The sequence below is a fragment of the Passer domesticus genome, chromosome 11 (genome assembly GCF_036417665.1).
Source record: "Passer domesticus isolate bPasDom1 chromosome 11, bPasDom1.hap1, whole genome shotgun sequence".
Lineage (NCBI taxonomy): Eukaryota > Metazoa > Chordata > Aves > Passeriformes > Passeridae > Passer > Passer domesticus.
Window position 1 is genome coordinate 6346201 of NC_087484.1, and position 19276 is coordinate 6365476.

At 43.1% G+C, this 19276-nt stretch overlaps 1 protein-coding gene across 2 annotated transcripts in view; it reads left to right on the plus strand.

Moving 5' to 3' along the window:
• Nucleotides 1-7611: 7611 nt before the first annotated feature.
• LOC135278667 (calcium-activated potassium channel subunit beta-2) overlaps nucleotides 7612-19276 on the plus strand; it is a 136640-nt gene continuing 124975 nt past the window's right edge. The window contains exon 1 of one of the 2 annotated variants that reach the window (XM_064385308.1): nucleotides 7612-7679. In XM_064385308.1, coding sequence (XP_064241378.1) covers nucleotides 7642-7679 — 38 coding nt within the window. In that variant the 5' untranslated portion in view covers nucleotides 7612-7641. The remainder of the gene's footprint in view (nucleotides 7680-19276) is intronic. The other variant, XM_064385307.1, reaches the window with a different exon arrangement.

A 19276-nucleotide genomic window follows, 5' to 3' on the forward strand; every position in this document is an offset into this window, starting at 1 on the left:
GAACAAATTGATCTCTGGTGTAACTGTATTGAATTTACTGGAATTAAACTAGAACTAGGCTGGCATGTTAGGGGGTCAAAGCAATAAGTCAGAGAGGCTCTTTTCCCCTCAGGCTCCCCTGACAGTCAGGGTTAATGGTGCCAAGCAGAGCTCCCAACACTTCCCTAGAGCCACCAGAGGCTTGAATCAGGATTACACAACCCTGAGAGGGAGCAGTTTTCCTTTTCCTTCCTTCTCTTCCTTCTGCAGAAACCCGGGCAAGGAAGAAGAGCTCAAGCCAGTGTGGTACTCTGATTCCTCATTCCAGGCTGGGGCATCTGAGTAGGGTGTGCATCCTTTTCCTGCTGATAATTAATACAAACTCCTCCTGCCTCCAGTGGAGAAGATGAGAGACAGAAAACTGTCAGAAATGCTCTGAAATTGGGAGCAATGTTCTGCAGATATAAAGTTTGCTCGTCTCACTGCTGACCAAAGACATTTAAAAAAATAAAATTCTCCCAGGCTTCATCTCCATGTCCTGGAACCTCTCTTGCCTGGCAGTAACAGCTCTTCCTGTGCCAATAAGAACAGAAAGATCACATCAATCTCCTGAGGTGTGCATCTGGCTGAGGTATCACTGGGTTCTGGGGGAATACTCTTGGTTTGCAATTTATGCATCGCCTCACAAGGGTTCATGCAGCATTTCATCATAAATGGCCTGCTCAAAGTAGACAAACCCAGGAACTGCTTCCTTTCTGGCAAGGTGTTTTACAGTACAATGTGACTTCAGCAGATTGGAAATTATAACAGCCTATAACCATCTTCAAGGCTGCTCTGACACACAAAAAAGGTTTTATTTTATACATCTCCTAAGTGCCAGGACAGCAATTTACAGACAGCAATTTACAGAACGTTCCTGCAGCTCCTGCAGACAGCACTGTGACTTCAAGAAAATCTATTTACAGCACCTAAGGGAGAGGGAAAGGCCCAGTGGCATGGAGCCTGTGTTCTGGAGCTCATCATGCAGCAAAGGTGTGAGACACGTCCAGCCAGAGATCCCAAGGGTTTGGATACCTGGCAAGCAACTGCAAGCAGCTGAGCCTGGCCTCCACTGACCACAGTGTGAAACTGCCTCTTTGGAGGAACCCTAGCCTGAGGAGTGTTTATGTGATTGTATCCAAGAACAAAATCACCAGACCTACACATCACAGATAAATACACACAAAAAAGTAGGTGAGACAATTTTTTTTCCCTGGGGCATTTTCCATTAAAATATTAACAAAGTGACATCAGCATAAAGGAACCCCAAGGTTCTACAGGAATGGGTCATGCACACCCCTGAAAAAGGAGGAAGGCACTGAGGAGGCTGCAGATGCCTTTTTGTTTCAACCTCTGTCTGCAATGATAACCTTCAGTAAATGTAGGTGCTCAGACAGGCACATTTGAGCCAATATTTGCTCATTTATTGTTATATTTATTTGGCAATAAATGGCAAGAATATGACCATTATCAATGGATAATACTTCTATGAAATGGCTGTCTACTAAAGCAATTACTCTAGAAGCAGATATTTTATTGTGTATAATAATTAGAAAATATCTGTTGTTGAAATAACCTTTGTAAAAAGAACATTGCAGGCCCAGGTGTCCCCTGTTGATGTGAAAGGAAATCCCTCATCATTGTCACCCCAAAGAAAAAAGCACAGTGAGAGAATGAGTGCTTGGATAAGTGCCCATGTCTTGGACATACCATATGGTATCCACGTCTTCTTGATGCTTTGGTTGTATTAAAATGTTTGTGGCACTTGCATGAGCCACATGGAACCTCTCAGTGCCATTTTCAGCCCCACAAAAGGACAATTTGGAAGTTATCCAGCATAAACCATGATGGCAGTTTGGGGCTGCCATTCCCCAGTGGCCAAGGCTGCACTAACTTGGGGCAGAACTGCATTAACCTGTCCCACCCCCACTACCCTGGGGCTGCCCTCCCTGCCCACCTCTCACATGTGCACTGCACAGACATTTCAGTCCACAGATGGAAAAGCACCTCCTTGGAACAAACAGGAAAAAACAGTGGAACAAGGCTTAGAGGCAACAGGTTCACAAGAAATTATACCCAAAAACTAAATTCCAGAGATGGAAGATGCACTGGGACAGCAAAGTGAGGTTGAAAGCAGAACCACAAAGCTTTAAGCATTTAGATCAGCAATATTGCAAGGGAGAAAAGCACAAAGACAGTGTCAGATTCAAGATGAGGTCAGAAAAAAATCAGCTTTAGGATAATAAGAAGACACAGCACAGGAAAAAAAAAAAACAACAAAACCAAAACGGGAAGAGACTACGAAGAAAAATCCACTGAAGATCTGACTAGACCTTGGTGTGCTGCAGATCTCAGTTCCCAAGAGAAGGCACATGCAATGGAAGTGCCTTGGGTAGGAATGCCAGGAGGCTGACAGCAGAGCCCAGTACAGAAATTAACTCCTGGCAACAGAGCTAAGGACAAGAACATTTCCCTGTGAATAAAGGACAGCCACGGAGGTCACGCTGAGCATAGAGGCCCAAGGAGGAAAACACATGGATTTTCCAAGGCATTAATAGGTCTTTTGTTTCCTTTCCAAACTCTTACACTGGCAGCAATCACATACCCAGTTGCATCTATGCTAAAAACATAAAGGAATTGGGCAATAACACCCAGTTATCTCAAAGGGATTTGGTCAGGTCTGCTCAGGTTTTTGTATGCTAATTGCAAGAAAATAGCAATCTTAAATTCTGTCCTGTTTCTCTGGGAAGGTAAATATCAAGTTTGTTTGTTTGTTCTCATATTGTAGCTGATGTTTCCTCTCATGTTTTCCCATGGTTTACTCATTCACATCACAGACAGCTTGAGTTACAGGATTCAGTTTCCTCCCTATTAAAATGCAGCCCTTGTAGGGTGGAAATTGCAAGGAGAGATCTTGCACAGCAATGCTGATTAAAAGTTTGCAAAACAAGGTGCAAAATTTACCTGGGCAGGCCTCCTCCAAGGTGGTGTTGCAAGAAGAGGTGAGTCTAAGCCATCAGGATACTGGGTTTGGTTTTCACCTGAGCAGCACACACCAACTCACATTTAGGCCTGGCATTGCTGAAATTTGGGATAACAGACACTACCCAGAACTGCTTCCCTCCCACTCCTACACTGCCAATGTTTCCTTCCGCTGTCAAGATAGATAGACAGACTAGACAGACACACAGACAGAGCTGGGAGGGACTCAGCAAGGATCCCAGTTGAGTTATCTGCTTTTGGGTACAAAATCCCAGAGTGAATTTGTATCACCAAAGGGAATTTTAGTGAAGTACTGACTGGGTTTGGAAATATGCCTTCCCCTTCCCAATGTAACCCAACAGTGTGTGAGTTTAAGTGTTTTTTATCCAGAGGAGGTGAGGCTACATCTTATGACCACTCAACATTGTTCACAACCTCCCAGGAAATTTGGCTTCATGAGGAATCACCCAATATCTTAGAATAGCCTCTGGGCCAGGGTCACTTCTTTAATCTCAGCTGTTCTAAACGTTATTTCCATGAAACACATCATTCCTTTTATGAACCTAATCCCTGGAAGTGTTTGCTTGGCTGCTTTTGCTGCTCTTACATGAAACAAACTGCATTTTTAAAGTTCTGGTTCTGGGTCCTGTTTTTTATGAGAAATGCTCAGGAAATGTAGCAGAAACATGTTATTTGTCAAATATAATTTCTATATGTCATGTTTATATGTCATTTGTATATTTATTTATGGTCTCTTTCCAGGTTATGCAAAGGTGGTCTATCCAATAGAGTCCCAACTGTGATTTTTGTTTTAATTGGTGGTTTTGATGACACGTCATGTCCTCAAGCCCACTTCATTACATGATTTTTATGTAGGTCACATTTAAACTCTCAAGGGTGGATGGCCCCAGAAACCTCCAGAGAATTGTTCTGACAGCAAATTCTCTGTTAGGATTTTGCAGATTCTTACAAATCTGCATTTGACTATCCTCACTATCTATTTACATTCATTTTAGCCAACTGAAGATTTCCTTATTATTACATTTTTGTTTCTGTAAGGGTTCTTAAGACTAATCAAACATCCCTTAAATTTTTAGAACTGAGCAGATGGGGCTGCCCTGGAAGTTATCCCTGCAGGTAAGGCCTTCCAAGGTGTTCAGAGTTCTCATGGCTCTTCCACATTTTAGCATGCATTTGGATCTGCTGCCAGGAGGATTTGGCACCAAAGGCATTGAGGTGGGGCTTGCAGGGGGATACATCCCTATCCTGCACAGCATTCCCACCTGGAATTAGGGCATTACATCAGCCCTTTCCACTTCCCACACTCATGTTTTTAATACTGCTCTCCCTGCTAGAATCCCCTGTTGACAAACCATAAAACAGGAGTGGAGAAGAGGAGCAAGATCACTTATTAACATGCAGAAGTCATTAGTGAGGATACATATCAAATAAAATTTAGTGGAAGGGGAAAGTAAATTAAAACTGACACCAACAGATGTTTATGAACAATGGACAGAAAAGAGACTGTAAAGATTTATTGTGTCTCACACAACATCAACAAGAGATGCACCAGTGAAATTAAATGGCAGCAACCAGAGGAAGGGATGATAGGGAATCTTTTTTCCCAGAACATATAATTAATTTGTGATGCATCTGCTATGAATTACTATGAGGTCAAGTTAACAGGACTCAAAACCATTCAGCTGTTTCTATCAATAAGAATATCCAGATACTTTAAACCATGAATAAAATGTAAGAGGGAATTTCTGTAAGTGCTGAAACACAACTTCTATGCTTCTCTGAAAGCACAGATAGTCAAGCACCACAAAACTATCATGTGAAGGGGATTTTCTTGAAGAAAAAGTGAAGTGGAGGGTGTTCTGGGTCTGTCTTTTAAATACGGAATAAAATATCCTGAAAACAGATAGGGGAAGAAAGGTAAATGGACATACTTAAAACATCAAAAGTCAAAGGCAATCCCCAGAGGCAATACAGTGATAAAAGAGGAGTGTACACACTGAGATGTAATTATACAATTAATTTTAATTAATTAAAAAAGCTAAATATATGTCCCGTTCGAATATTGATAAAATTAATATATAGAATTATACAGAGAGGGGACAGCAAGACAATTTCAGTATTTTGAGTAGTAACCAACCCCTGGATTGACTGTAAACCTTTCCTTATTGTACACAGAGCCAGGTTTGGTACCTAAGAATTTACCCATGCTTCTGGCAGTTCTGCTTTGATAAAGAGGAAGAAAATATTTTGCTTCAATGGCCCTCTGAAAGCCAGTAGCTTAAATATAATTGTGCTGAATGTACTCCCCTGATTTTCCTTCATAAGGTGACCAGCTCTGTGAATAGTGAGAAAGCAAAAATCCATTGCTGGCAATTACTCCAAACAGCTGTACCAACAAATTTATATGCTGGGAGGCTTGTAAATGATGTTCTACCATTAACCTGGCTCAATTATTCAGAGTTGACACGTCAAGCTTTCAACCAGCTACAAAGGCAGCAAGGCCAGATGCTCTTTCTGAGAGAAAATTATAAAGGAGGGGAAAGTGTGCTGTCATGTCACTCCATGTTGTGCCAGGCCAAAAGGAACATTCTTAAAGGAATAATCCAAAAAGACTAAAAAACCAGGGTTCTATGTTCTTCTAGAAGTCTGGATTTATACACAGGGGATTTAGTGGTGTAGGTCAATTGTCCTGCCCCTCCAAAATCAGTTCTCACCTCTTGTACAGTGTTTTCAGTCCTCAGTCTTCAACCCTTGGCCAGCTGCTGCTCTAGAGTTTGCACAACCACTGTGTTGCAGGGGCAGATGCAGGGTACTCCTGCCCAGGGAGCAGCTCTCAGCTTGAACACAAGCAAGCCAGGGCTGGGGACACTTCTGTCCCTCCTGAGCCTGTGTCCCAGGGCTGGGGACACTTCTGTCCCTCCTGGGCCTGTGTCCCAGGGCTGGGGACACTTCTGTCCCTCCTGAGCCTGTGTCCCAGGGCTGGGGACACTTCTGTCCCTCCTGAGCCTGTGTCCCAGGGCCATCCCTTACCTTGGCAATGTGGATGGAAAGGCTTTTAGGTTATCTCATGGCTGATAGAACCTGATACAGGAAAACTCCTTCATCTCCTTGGAGGAGATGCTGACTGCAGTTTTCAGGGAGCACCAAGGAAGGGCACAGGCACACCTGCTCCTTTGGGGAGATTTGGGAACCAAGTAGATTCAGGTCTCTTAGTATTCCAGATGGGAAGCAGATGACTCCTTTCTCCCATGAGCTGCCTTATCACCTCATTATGAGCTGTGTGTCTCCTCACATAATTCACAGCTTTTAAAAAGTCCACCAGCCCATGGAGATGGAAAACAGCAAAGCAAGATGTCACAGGGTTACAGGGGCTCAGGGGTGGGGCTCAATATTACATTTCATAGGATAGCTCCTGCAGCAGTTCTTTCACACCTCCGTTACTGCACACAGCATTTTCTGGCTCTGTGCTCAAGGCAGACTTCATTTACCCTGGTGAATGGAATCTTAATTTCTCTCAACCTCCCTGAAGTAGTTCCAGGTTTATTCTGAGGCAAGGGAAGAACCTGATACTGGCTCTTGGAAAACAAATGACTTTGCTGCACCCTGGGAATTTTCATACACAATACATCCATCAGGTTTCCTTTCTGACTAACATTTGGCAAGATGTACCTGTCAATTTTTTTTTAATTCAAACCAAATTGTTTGTTATTTCTTCCAAGCCACACATTGACTGTCAGCACAAAAGTTTCCACACTGCCCCTGTGGGCTCACACACGTGGCTACCCTATGACCCACACCGAGGAGCAGCCCTGGCTCTTGGAGAAGCTCAAATCCACTGAGTCAAGAATGTGAAAACACAGCTGGGCCCAGCAGCTTCTGCTGCTGCAGTAAATCCCTCTGCCCCTCCACACATCTCCCTACCCTGAAAGTCTTTAGAGGTGAAATCGTGAGTTTTCCTTCTCACTGCAGTTCTGGTTTGGCACTAAAATCCTTCTCGAGGCAAGGACAGTTTGGCATATTTTCCTCATCTGCCCATCAAGCTCTTAAAAAATTAAGTTATTAATCATCTGAACATTCACCTCTGCTGCATTTGCTGGCCAGAAACTCCCATATGTGGTTATTTTAAATAAGACTCTGCTTCTGGTGAAGACTTTTGAATTAAAAACAACCCTGAAGCATGGACAAATGCACCTTGTCATAATTACTGCTTAGCAGTGTATTTTTAAAGCAGTCAGCTGAGCTTCTAGTTTATATTTCAATAATTTGCTTACTTGGTTAAAAAAAAAAAAAAAAAAAAAAAATAAAAAACCCACATTCATCACTTAGTTTATCTGAGGTCTCTGAGGTCTCCTCTATAGCAAAGCCTCGCTTGCAAGAAGGAAGAGAAGTTCGCAGCTAAATTGTTTTGTAACAGATGTATCGATGGAAAAAGTTACTAACTGGGAGTGTTCTCTCCTTCCGAGTCTCCCGTTGCTATTAGTGCTGCTCTGTAGGGTGTAGCTTTCCTCTTGGGCTTCTGTGTTTGCTTTACGTGTTGCTTTCCTCTTCCTTTTGCTCAGGAGCCTTTTTACGACCTGGCAAAATAAGCCTGAGCAGCAGCACGGAGTCTGCAGGACAAAAATGAGCCTCTGCCTTAAATATCCCCGAGACAAATGGAGGTGAGTAAAAACCACCCTGGGCTGGGGGATTACTCTTGGTTTGCTGTTCAGAAGTTATTAGCAACTAGGACTTTGGATTTGTTTGGGGGTTTTCCCCCTGTTTGGCTGCGGTGTTGAGAATTTAACCGAAGTCAGGCATGGAAATGTAGTGGAGTTCTAACTGCATCCAGGCCTTGGGTAGGGATTACAGAGTTGGTTGGGACAGAAGTCCTTTGAGCAGGGATTCCTGGGCCTTCCTGGCAGACTCAAGCACATTTTCCCTCCTCCTTTCCCCTGGTCCTGCAGTGTCCCTGTGTTTGTGGCTCCCTGTGCACTCTACACCTGATGAGAGCATTTACCCTGCTCCCATCACCTCCTGCACCTCATATATAATGCAGAGGTTGTATTTGCTCAGCTGTATTGAATCCTGCTATAAAAGCAGGGTGCAGAGGGCAGCTTCTGGATGCACAGTGAATCTCTGTAACTAATAAAATATAGCACCTGCCCTGCTGGAAGTGTCAGTGTGAAACCAGACTTGACAGGGTAAGTGATCCCAGCTCATAATCCTGTAATGCTGGTACAGCTTGGTGGTACTGGCATAAATGTGGTACTGAGAGCTAAACTGGACTTTGAGATAAATTAAAATGGTGTCTTTAAAGGAAAATTACTCTGGATGGGATTTGATGACACGCAGACCTTTTACTCACAGGGTTGTCATCCTGGCAGCTGGGTGGATGAAAATGATTCTGTGTTGTACAAACAAGACTCCACATGAGTCAAAAATAGACAATTAAAGACTTAATATTCTTGACACACCTTCCTTCTAAGTTATCTTTTAAGAATCTTGAAATTTACTGAGATTGATTTTTTTTTGTACTGTTCAATGAGTATTTCTAATATCAAACTTTTAGGTTATGTTAATTTCGCCTGCACACCTATGTTTTGTTGGTCTCCCGCTGTTTTTTCATGGGGTTTGGAGCCAGGTTTCCCAACTCTACTTCCAAGAAAGAAAACATTATTATTTCCTGTTTGCTGATAATTCAATCTTATGTCTATTTAAAAGTTTTCTAGGAAAATACTGTTAGCAAACAACTGTAGGTCAGAGACCACAGGGCTACTTCGTATATGAAACAGAATGAACATATTCCTAAAATATTTGATGTAGTGCAGAATCAACAGACAATTTTAATAATGTAGACTCAATGAATTTTTAGATTGGTTTCCTCTCCAGTTCACAGAGGGCAGACACTTTTCCCTCATGTTGTAAAGTACCGGAAGGCAGAGTTGTGTATTGGTGCATGAAGGAAATGTAACTTCTGGGGGGACTCTGACTCAGCAAGGGTGTTAGAGAGGGACAGCCTCAAACTGGAGATATAAAAATTGTCTTTCTGTTGGTCATTGCCTCTGGCTTCTCCCTCCTGTCCCATGCAGACCCAAGGTTCCTTCACCCTGACTGGGTGTTCATGCAGTGCTCTGGCTTTATTCATCCCTTTCCACAGCAAAGGGTTCCCTGCAGCTGATGAAGAGTTCACATGTCTGTACCAGAGCTGACAGTGTGACTGCTCACTGGTTTCATGGAAACTCTGAGTTTAGCTGCCTTTTTGTTGGCAAACCCAGGCCCAGACAGCTGAGTCACTCCACACAAAGCAGCAGCTTTGAACATTTGCTTTTCCAAAATTTGCTGTCACCAAGGCTTCCAGGACACTTCTTGCTGCAGAACTTTGCTTTTCATATGCTACACTGAGACAAAAACACAGGCAGCCCCACACTTGGTGCAAGGGAAGAGAAAGAAAATCCTGTGTGAGGAACAAACCCAGAAGGGAGGCCTGGATTGTGTCTAAAACCTTGAACCACAGACAGAGAGAAAAGAATTTAAAATAATCTAAATTGTTATTTTCACAACTTGGTTTTATGTAAGGGAATATTTCTACTGGCTTTTCAGTTTCTCTTTTTGAACAGCTTGAAATGCTGCCCACAGCCTGTGTAAAATCTGAAGGGGCAGATTTTGGGCACATAGAAATAACCTATTGCAGCCATCAAAGCCACATCAAGGTGATGTAGGACCAGTTACCCCTTCTCTCCTGTGCTCTCAGCTGGAGAACAGACCTTGGATTTCTGCTGTGAGCTGTTCATGCTCACAAGTCCTTCTGCTACTGAGTTATTCTAGCTGGCTATTACATTAGTTATTTTCAACTATTTCAATAATTATTCTACTCTGAAAAAAAAAAAGCAGAATCATGTGAATTGCAGAATCCAGAGGTTAAGAAAAATAGCATCTGAGAAACAGTACACAAAATATCCACCTGTGAAATAAAAATGTGCTGGGGAGTCAGTGGAGAGTGAAGGGAAAGAAACACCAGAGCAGCCAACTAGAAAAAAGAAAAGGCCAGCATAGGACTTGATAGTCACAGGAAGATCAAAAATAAAATGAAACTACTTTGAAACCTCTCAGCTGGAATACATTTCAGAAGAGCCACCTCGTCTCAAAGAAAGCTGTCAGAATAGCAAATTGAAGTCAGCAGGCAAATTCAAACAGGAGATGTCTTAAAAACAGGAGAAAACTATTCCTATAAGTAATACTTGACATGTCAGGAAGTTAAATACTTCTAAAAGAGAAATATTGGGAATGGGCAAAAACTGAATTTGAAAATCTTCCATCCAGTGTTTTACTACCTGCTGCTGGAGATCTGACAGCCATTTAAATTATTTCTCAAACTCATTAAAAAAAAAAAGGATTGCTTTCCTATCCCCTCAATTAGAGAAAAATCATCACATCATTTTATGTTGAGAGTTAGTTGATGAATGTCGTGTCATATATCACTGCCTCTGTATCTGACAGGAATCAAAGCAGACACTTTGAAAGGCAAGTGTCTTTGAACTGCTAATTATGCTTAACAAAGAAAGTGTTTCACATGTTGCTTCTTAATGAAATTTCTGCTTTTACCTAAAAGGTTTTTCTCCCATCTTATTTCTGGACAGCATGAATTTATGTTGAAACTAACAGTAATCTATTTATTTCTGATTATACTGGGATGTTTTAAAAAGTGGGGGAAATCTTCTGTGTTTCTTGCATAACCAAAAGTTTCTGGAGATTTGTTGAGAAATAGTGGCAAAGGTGACTCCCTGGTAGATGTGCTTCTCTTTTGGATGTATGGTATTAAAGGCATCTGTGAATGTTCTGAATGTGAAAATAGTATTTTAGCTCAACTCCTCTAACCCCAGAAATTTCTTCTTTCTCAAATTTCTCTTTGGGGCCTTATTCTCAGAGCAGTGTGAAATACCCCAACAAAAGCTACACACAGATAAATCTCCTCAAACAAGAGCAATTCTCAAACAGGAGGATAATTTGTAGGGAGAAAAAGATAACAAGTGGTGGGCCAGCAATTTGGCATTGTCTCTAATTCCACCTCATTTAAGTACTTTGCATAAGGTTCAAAAAAAAAGAAAACAAATATATAAACAATAAGTAAATAAATAAATAAATAAATAAAATCAGCAAAACCCAAACAACAAACACCCAGATTGCAGTGCAATGAGTCCTCAGAGCCTCAAATCTTTTGACTTATATCCTTCTCTAATCTTAAAGCTTCTGAAGTGATGCCAAAAAGTGAAACTCTACAAGTCCTGGGCTAGGAAGCGAGTGGTGTGTGTCTGCTCTGCTTTGATCTGCCAGAGAAGAGATTGTTTTTCTGGTCAACATCAAGCCAAGTCTCTCAAATTAGGAATCTTCTGTCTAGGAAAATACTGGAATATGAGGCTGTGAAGTCCCAGTAATGTAGAGAGCTGCTGGTAAATCAGGAATTGATGGTAAACCTGCAGTACCTGATATGAATCAGTAAGTTTTGTACTGTTACTTTCCATCACTGGAATCATGGATTTTCCTGCTGTTAGCCAGACCAGAATTATTTTTTTAAAGTATAATATTCTCTGATTTGTATTCCATGAAGTCAAGAAGGGAATGAAAGATTTGTGCTAGCTCCTCAAATTGTAAGAGACAATGTAAGCTCAAGAGTGTTGATTCTCATTTTCCTTAAAACTACTTTTATAAAGCTTTACATATACAGGCAGAACAAAAATGACAGTCAGGCCTGTTAACTACTTTAGAATTGCTCCTTTCCATTGCCAGTTTGTCCCACACACTCCTGAGGTATGCAGTTTTGGAAAAATTCTTAAAACATAGAAATAGTACAGTTCAGTCAATTGCTGCTCATCAGTAAATAAGAGCATTCAGAGGCACTGTCACACAGCAGAGCCTGGGATTAGCTCTCAATTGCCTCCTCTGTGAAATCTCCCTGCTGTTTCCTCACATCCATTCACAAACATTCTTCCTTTCCACCCACTCACAGTCCCTACAAGATTGTTTAGGAGCTCAGCTATTTTACCGGGATTAAGATGTGGACATTAGATATTAAAAGCAATTTTAAAAATCCATAATGTGCTGGTGGTATCTTTAAATGCTTCTCTTGCTCTGGCACTGACTGGTATGAGCTCTGTGATGGTGCCAGGCTGACAGCCCTGGTGGGATGCTGGGTTGCAGGAACAGGTTTGGTGCCATTCCCAGTAGGTCCAGGGGTGAAGTCCCTGGATTTTAAGTGTGGAAGAGGCTCCCTGTGGAACGTGCAGCAAACTTCTCCCAATGACTGTGGCACTGAGCCTGGGGAGTTCCTTTTGTGGGGCCATGTTTATGCACACAAAAACGTGTGTTGGTTTTGTGTGCATAAACATGGCCCCACAAAATAACCCATAAAAGTGTGCTCAAAGATGAAAAGCAGAAGGAAAAGAGGAGGATGAACCAAACAGGGAGTTATTCCAATTTTACCTTATACCCTGGGAAGGCAAAGAAAGAGGAGAGTAACCTCGATGAGATCACTGATGAGCACTACCTGAGAGCTGCTCAGTGTGTGCCTAATCCCTTTGGTTCCAGTTGAGGTATTAAAGGCAACTGCATAAGTACTTCAGACCAAAAACCCCACCCAGCCAAAATTCATCTATGCACATTACCAATAACAATCCCACAGGCAAATGTTAGCCTGTATCTTCCATTTCCCAGTCCTGAGATCTGCATGTCCCCAAAGGATCAGCGTGATTCCTGATTGCATTGGGTAACCACACGTGGGTATTGTACACCAGATTAACACCCTGGAGAGAAGCTGTTGGCTGAGCAGCTCTATTTTTCATGAAGAACACCTTTCACTTTATGCCTAGTGGAGTGATGTGTGATTTGGGAATTCAGGAAATTATTTTGGAAAACAGGTTAGGCAAAACAGAGAAGTGGTGCAGGTAAAGCTGAACCTGCCATGGGGCAGTAGATGGACCAAGTGACCCCTGAGGGGCCTCCCAGTCTTTCTTTTCTATGATTTCTCTACCTTAATGCTTCTGTCTCACTAACTGGACAGCTGGCCCTGTGTCAGTCAACAAACAAGACAAATGATGGAGGCTGGCTTAGATGAGGCCAGTTTGGACAGTTTTGTTTGCACTCATGAGCAGCCATGAGCTCTGGAGGAGAGCTAACAGGCTCCATGCATGGCCAGTTGTTGTCTGTGTTTGCAGACAACTGAAGAGCTGAAATCTCTCCCCACAGCAGAAAGGTTGTGCATACAAAAAGTATCCATTTCACAGCTTCTGTAGAAGTTGCCTACCCTAGTCTGTGATACTGCTTTTGTGGCACATATTCCTCATTGCATTAGAATTCCTGTCACAATATTGACTTTTAAATGAGGGAGTGGACTTCATTTATGTGTTTGGAGGAGGAAGTTTTAAAAACTACTCTAAAAAATGTCAATTCCTGACCTTATCCTCCAGCTGAGCCCTGAGAACTTTGGTCTCTTTTGAGAGGCTGCTATCAGCGTGCTCAAACATGAGCCAGGTTAATGCAGTTAACCCTGAATTCCTGCTGGTGTCCTGGCCTTGCCTGCCTGGACAGTTTCAGGTGTTGAGGCTGCTTGGAAATGATGCAGCACTGGTCTGTGTGTTACTGGTAGCACTGGGAAAAGGAGCAAAGGGAGAGGAAACATCACCCATTCCACTCTCACCCACACAGGGTGGAATCCCTTGCAGCAGCAGCTCCTGCTGACTCCAGTGATATTCCCCTGAATCCTATTTCAATGCATTTACTGTGCTCAGGAGTTTTGTTAAGAGATTGAAAGCCCTGGATTTAGAGCTATCACAAAGCAAATAGTCTTGAAAATAAGTGTATTTGAGCAAGAAGAGCCAAGTCCTCATCTGGAGAGGAAACTTTGATCTCCTCACATCAGCCCTTCTCCAATTTTCAGTCTCGATTGTACACAGGGGAAACTTTAAGATTTATCTGAGTCAGAATACACCTGAGTTTTAGTTCTTTCACTGCTGAGAAATATGTACAGTTGTTCCCATTATTTCAGAAGGGTTGGTTTGTTGGTAGTTTTTTAACATCACCCCCTGGTGTCTTTTAAATTTTTTTTTTTTTTTTGAAAGGCTCTTATTTTTGCATCTTAGGAGTCACAATGAATAAAAACCTGTGAATGCAATTCAGTCCAGATCCACGTGTTGAGTCACAGGCTCCTCTTCAGAACGTGCAGGAGTCAAGTCTTGTCCTTGTAAGGGGATTGGCAGTAGCTTTGGAAAGATCTGTCCTCTTTCCCAGTTTGCAATCATGAGCTGTACTTCCAGCTCGCTTTTTATACAAAAGCAAATAAACATTTTATCTGCAGGCATCAGATATTGTCTTAGCAACCATCCCTGTATCTGTGTGCAGCTGCACAGGGTGGGGAAGGAGGCTCTGAATTTGTGATATGGTCTGAGTGTGTCTCACACTGTTCATATTCATGCTACTGTTAGGAGATCCTTTTCTTTCCCTCTCTCTCATCTTTTACTCAACCCAAACAAAGCCAAACAAGTGCTTCCCACATCTATCATCCATCACGTGGCTGCTCTTTCATCCTACCTGTGCAGCATTTTCAAAATCAATGCTTACATTTTGTCAGTTACTATTAAACTGTTTTTCAGTGCTCTAAATCCCTTGGTTTGTAGAATGCCCGAGCTAATGAGGTGAACAGAACCAAACCATTTCAGGCACTGCTGGTTCAGTGAGACCTCAGCTCTATCCCTGAGCTCCTCCTCACTCTGAAGAAGAGCTCCCTTTGCCTCTTGGAGTACATTTCTGACCTTTGCCTCCTTTTACCTATTTGAAATATGTGGTTTTGCCATGCTCGGGCAGTATTGCCTCACAGAGCCAGCCAGGGACTTCTTTGTGCTGTCCTGGGGGTAAATGTCACCCTCAGAGCCTTATCAGCACACCAGACAGACACACACCTGCATTCCCCCTGCCCCCCCCCCCCCATTAATAAGGTGAACATTATTACACATTTTGTTAAGCCATAACTACAACAGCAACCTTAGGCAGTACAACCCAGGCTTGACATTGATCCTAATCTAAAGGCAAAGCTGTGCTCAGGCAGGACAAGCTTTCAGGTTTTGATGGCTGCTTGTGTTTCCAGGTTTTGGTGAGGAAAAGATGTTGAAAATACAATTTAAATGATTTATAATTGCCTTTCGTGGTTCCAGATAGGTCAGATAAACATGGGAGTGAATTTGTTGAGGAAAACAAGCTGCCATTCTGAACAGCTGGAGGTTTAGCCATCCCCAGAGCAAAGTCCATCAAACCCAGAGATGTGGCACTCTGCCAGACTGCTGCATGTGTGTCACTTTGATGGTCACACAGGAATGACCTCTGGGCAGGAGGGGATTAATGATAACTCTCTGAAGCCCCAAGTGCCTCATTTTTGATCTTCCTGTGGCAGTATATTTCTTCCATTTTCATTTTGTTCTCAAATCTTCACTCTTCATTTAAACCCTCTAAGGAAACTCCTTGCAAGATAGATGTACATTACCCTTTCAGGAGAAACAGAATCTCTGTCAGAAAAATAAATACTGAAATCTGTTTAGTAATGCCCCTCATGTAGACATCTCTCTCTCATCTTCTTTAAATATTAGTTTAGAAACCAGCTTTCATTGACAGAAATTTAATTGCCATAATCCAGATAGCATGGAATATTTCTGTAGTGATGCTCTAATGCTAATTTGCAAGAATGGGAGAACATTTGCCATCCTAACAAATTCCTTTTGTCCTTGGATGAAAGAGGCAGCAAAGACAGTGCCCCTGGCTAAGTGGAGACATGAGATAGATACCCACAGTGCTCTATATGTGAAGTCTAGTGTTGGAGATGTTAATAATTTTCAGTTTAACTCCTACAGAATTAAAACTAAAGTTTTATACTCATTTCCAAGAAGAAACCTGCTTGGAAATAGCCTGACTTGGTGTTTTGAAAGATGGCAAAGATTACCTCTTCATAATGACCTTGGAGATGTGGATCCAAATAATGATATCTGGGTATTTATACAAATGGTTCTTCTCAGAGCTACCCATCACAGCTAATTTTGCCAAATACACATGAAGCTTATAAAACCAGAAACATCTCCTACTTAATCTGAATCTGTCCTTGAAAGTGGATGGAATGAGCCCTAAATCCCAGTCCAGCAGCCTAATGTGAGACTTAAGAGCCACCGTGTGAGGTACAAGACTTGGTGGACACTGTTAGTAACTACAATTAAACTCAGTGTGCAAACCCATGTGCTGCTGATAATGATAACACCAACCAGCCTGGACAGTATTTCTACATCACCCTCCTCCTTTTCTAAAGCAGTGGTTTAGGGCTAAAGGTGTGGGTGGAAAAAGATTTCATTTCATTCCCCAGGCTTGATACAGGTTCAGGGCACAGTCACCATGATTCACACTCCTCACTTGTGGTTTATCCCTGTTCAATCCAGTCCTAACTGGTGTCTGTGAATCTGACAAAGACTGTCCCATCTCACACAGCCTGCAAGCACATTCCAGACCCACCAGGAACACACTGCCTTACCCTGAAGCCAGAGGTGCTTGGGCAGAGCTGTATCAACCCTCCTCAGCTGCCAGAAGGAAGTTAAAATGAGGAAAAAGGCTCCTATAGAACGGCACAGAGCTCAAGAATTGAGTTTGTCGGCAGACCATGGTGAGACAGGAGTGCCACTCAGCCAGCCTCCCCAGCCTGGGGACACTGGGTGCAGGACCAGGGGCAGGAGACAGGACAGCTGCATCACTCTGCTCTGCCCAGCCTTGATGTTCACCTTGATTGTCAGGACCAAACAAGTCCTCTGCCTGTGAACCCCAGAGCCCAGGGAGCAGATCTAGGCCAAAGTGAGAAAGCAGCACCTGACAACATATTTGCAAGGACTGTTGTGAGTTCTGCACAAAAATTGTTTGTGGGGAGCAAAAACAGATTAGCATCTAACCACTGGCTCTCTGCAGAGTCACCTTCAGACCAGTCGGGCACAGTCCTCCTTAATCTGCCTGCATTTCCAGAGCACTGATCACTATGTATCTTTGCATCGTGGCCATCCATCACAGCACCAGATTCTCATCTAAATACTGCCAGCAGCACTGTGAGCAGCAACGTTCCCTCCTTCTCCCTCTGCATCTTATTATTGCAGTTGCTGCTGGCAAAGGAAAGGAAAGTGGCTGTGTCCACAGTGACATTAGCAGAACTGTCATCTTAATCAGTGCTGATCCTTTCCCCCTCATCCCTACTTCTCTGCCTGTTCTCCTTTTTGAGGCAGCAGAAAATCTGTGTAAATTCACCATTGTGCACAGCCATCCAGGAATCCTGCTGGTGTTCCATGAAGCCTCTGGTACCTGTCTCCAAGTCCATATGCCATGTCTCCCTGGGCCACCAAGCACCCCAGGCAGAGCCATTGCCAGGCCTCCCAGAGGCCAGGCTTCTCCTGGACAGCAGAGCATCCCTGGGAGCAGCCAGAGCAAGGAACCCCTCTGCTCCCTGCAGGTTCCTCATCGCAGAGGAAACAGGATTCCAGCAGCATTAAAGGCAGAGCAGGGCACAAGAGAGGCTGGGTGCTTTGACAGAGACCATACTGCAACCAAATAAAGTTGTAGCAAAATTTTCCAAATCCTTGGGAGCTGGTTTGTAAATAGTCCCTAAGCAATTCCATTCAAACAAAATATGGTTTTCCATTTTGGAAAAGAGCGGGTAAACTTCCACTAGTGGTGCAACCCTATTCTGCTCACTCATCCCACTGGGCCATTATGGAGAGCAGCGTGGTGTGTAAAGGGTGTGTAAATTTTGCATTATAAAAATATAAAATATCGCTGCAGACAATACTTCATAATGTGAACTGCAGAGGATTCACATGAGGGAACCCCTCCTGGGCTCCAGGTACCCCATTAACTCAGGCAGAGCAGACGTGTGAGTAGAGAGCAGCTGTATTTGGGTGTACAGCTGTAAAGCATGAGATACACAGGCAGCTTGTTTGGTATTTTTGTTTGTGTAGGGTTTAATTTTTTTTAAAGACAGCTTTCAGAAATGGGGACTTATTTTTTTCTTCCTCAGTTCACCAGGCTGATACACAATTCATGGTGTGCCTTGTTTGATAGGTGTCAGTCAGCCAGAATTGGATTTCATGTAGCAAACATTAATAATGTACTTGGAGAGGGAGCATCAGAGCAAAGATAGATATCCTTGGACAGCTAGCATTTCAAAAGTTTCAGCATCCATAATCCTCCCTCTCTGTCTTATGTCCTGCACATTTAGGGTGTGGTGTTTGCACACCCTTGTCTCTCCCTGCCCCTTGCCAGCTCATTGCAGTTCTCAGCCTTCTGTCAGTGTCACTCTGCCCTGTTGTCACCTGACATTCCCTACAGTCTGGAAAGGGATTTCAGTGATCTGGCCCATTGTATTCAACCTGCAGAGCAAGCACAGGCCAGGGGTTTTGCCTCCTGGTCTCTCCTCCATGCAGCCCATCTGAACCACAGCCAAGGCACAGCTTCTGCCAGGGGCAGGAGGGATCACGCTCAGGGGCTCAGCAAACTCAAATATTGTCTTTTCTGCAATTTCTCCCATCCCAGAGTAGATGTGGCCTGACACTATAGATGTGTTCCTTATACTGTTAATAGTTTTTCCCTATAAACTTTCTCTCCTTCACTGTGTCTCCATTGCTCCTCTGGCATTATCTTCTTTGCAAAGCAGTCAAGGAAAAATTAAGTACTGTGTTACTGTACCAGGTTTTCCTAAGATTTTGGGGGTCAGAGAAGGAAAGGTTTGTTTCTTCCCTCCCATGACAGAATAACCCCCTCCAGGCAGCACTGCAGCACTAGCAGGTAACTGCATTTCAGGAGAAATAATTCCACCTGGTCGATATTCCCACCAGCCCAGCTGTGGAGAGCTGGTTGTTTAACATCTCTAGATTGCATAGTGATATCAACCTAATCAACTCCTGTCTCAATTTTCAAATCTCATTGAAAACCATACCTTGTCTTCCTCAGCAGTACTGCCTCATTTTCCTCTTCCACTGAGCTATTATTTAATTCACTGGCAGTAGCTGGCACTGACTGGAACACAGTTCACAGGGCTGACCTGGAGCCACAGCCCAGGGCTGAACAGTCCTACAAGCTTGGACAAAGCACTGTGCCCCTGTTTCCTCATCTTTGCCATAAGAGTAATGTTTCTGCTGCCAAGAGAGGCTGGAATAATTATGCTTTGGGTATATTCAATGCTAAACACTTCTAGCAGTCTATTTATCACGTTTATAGA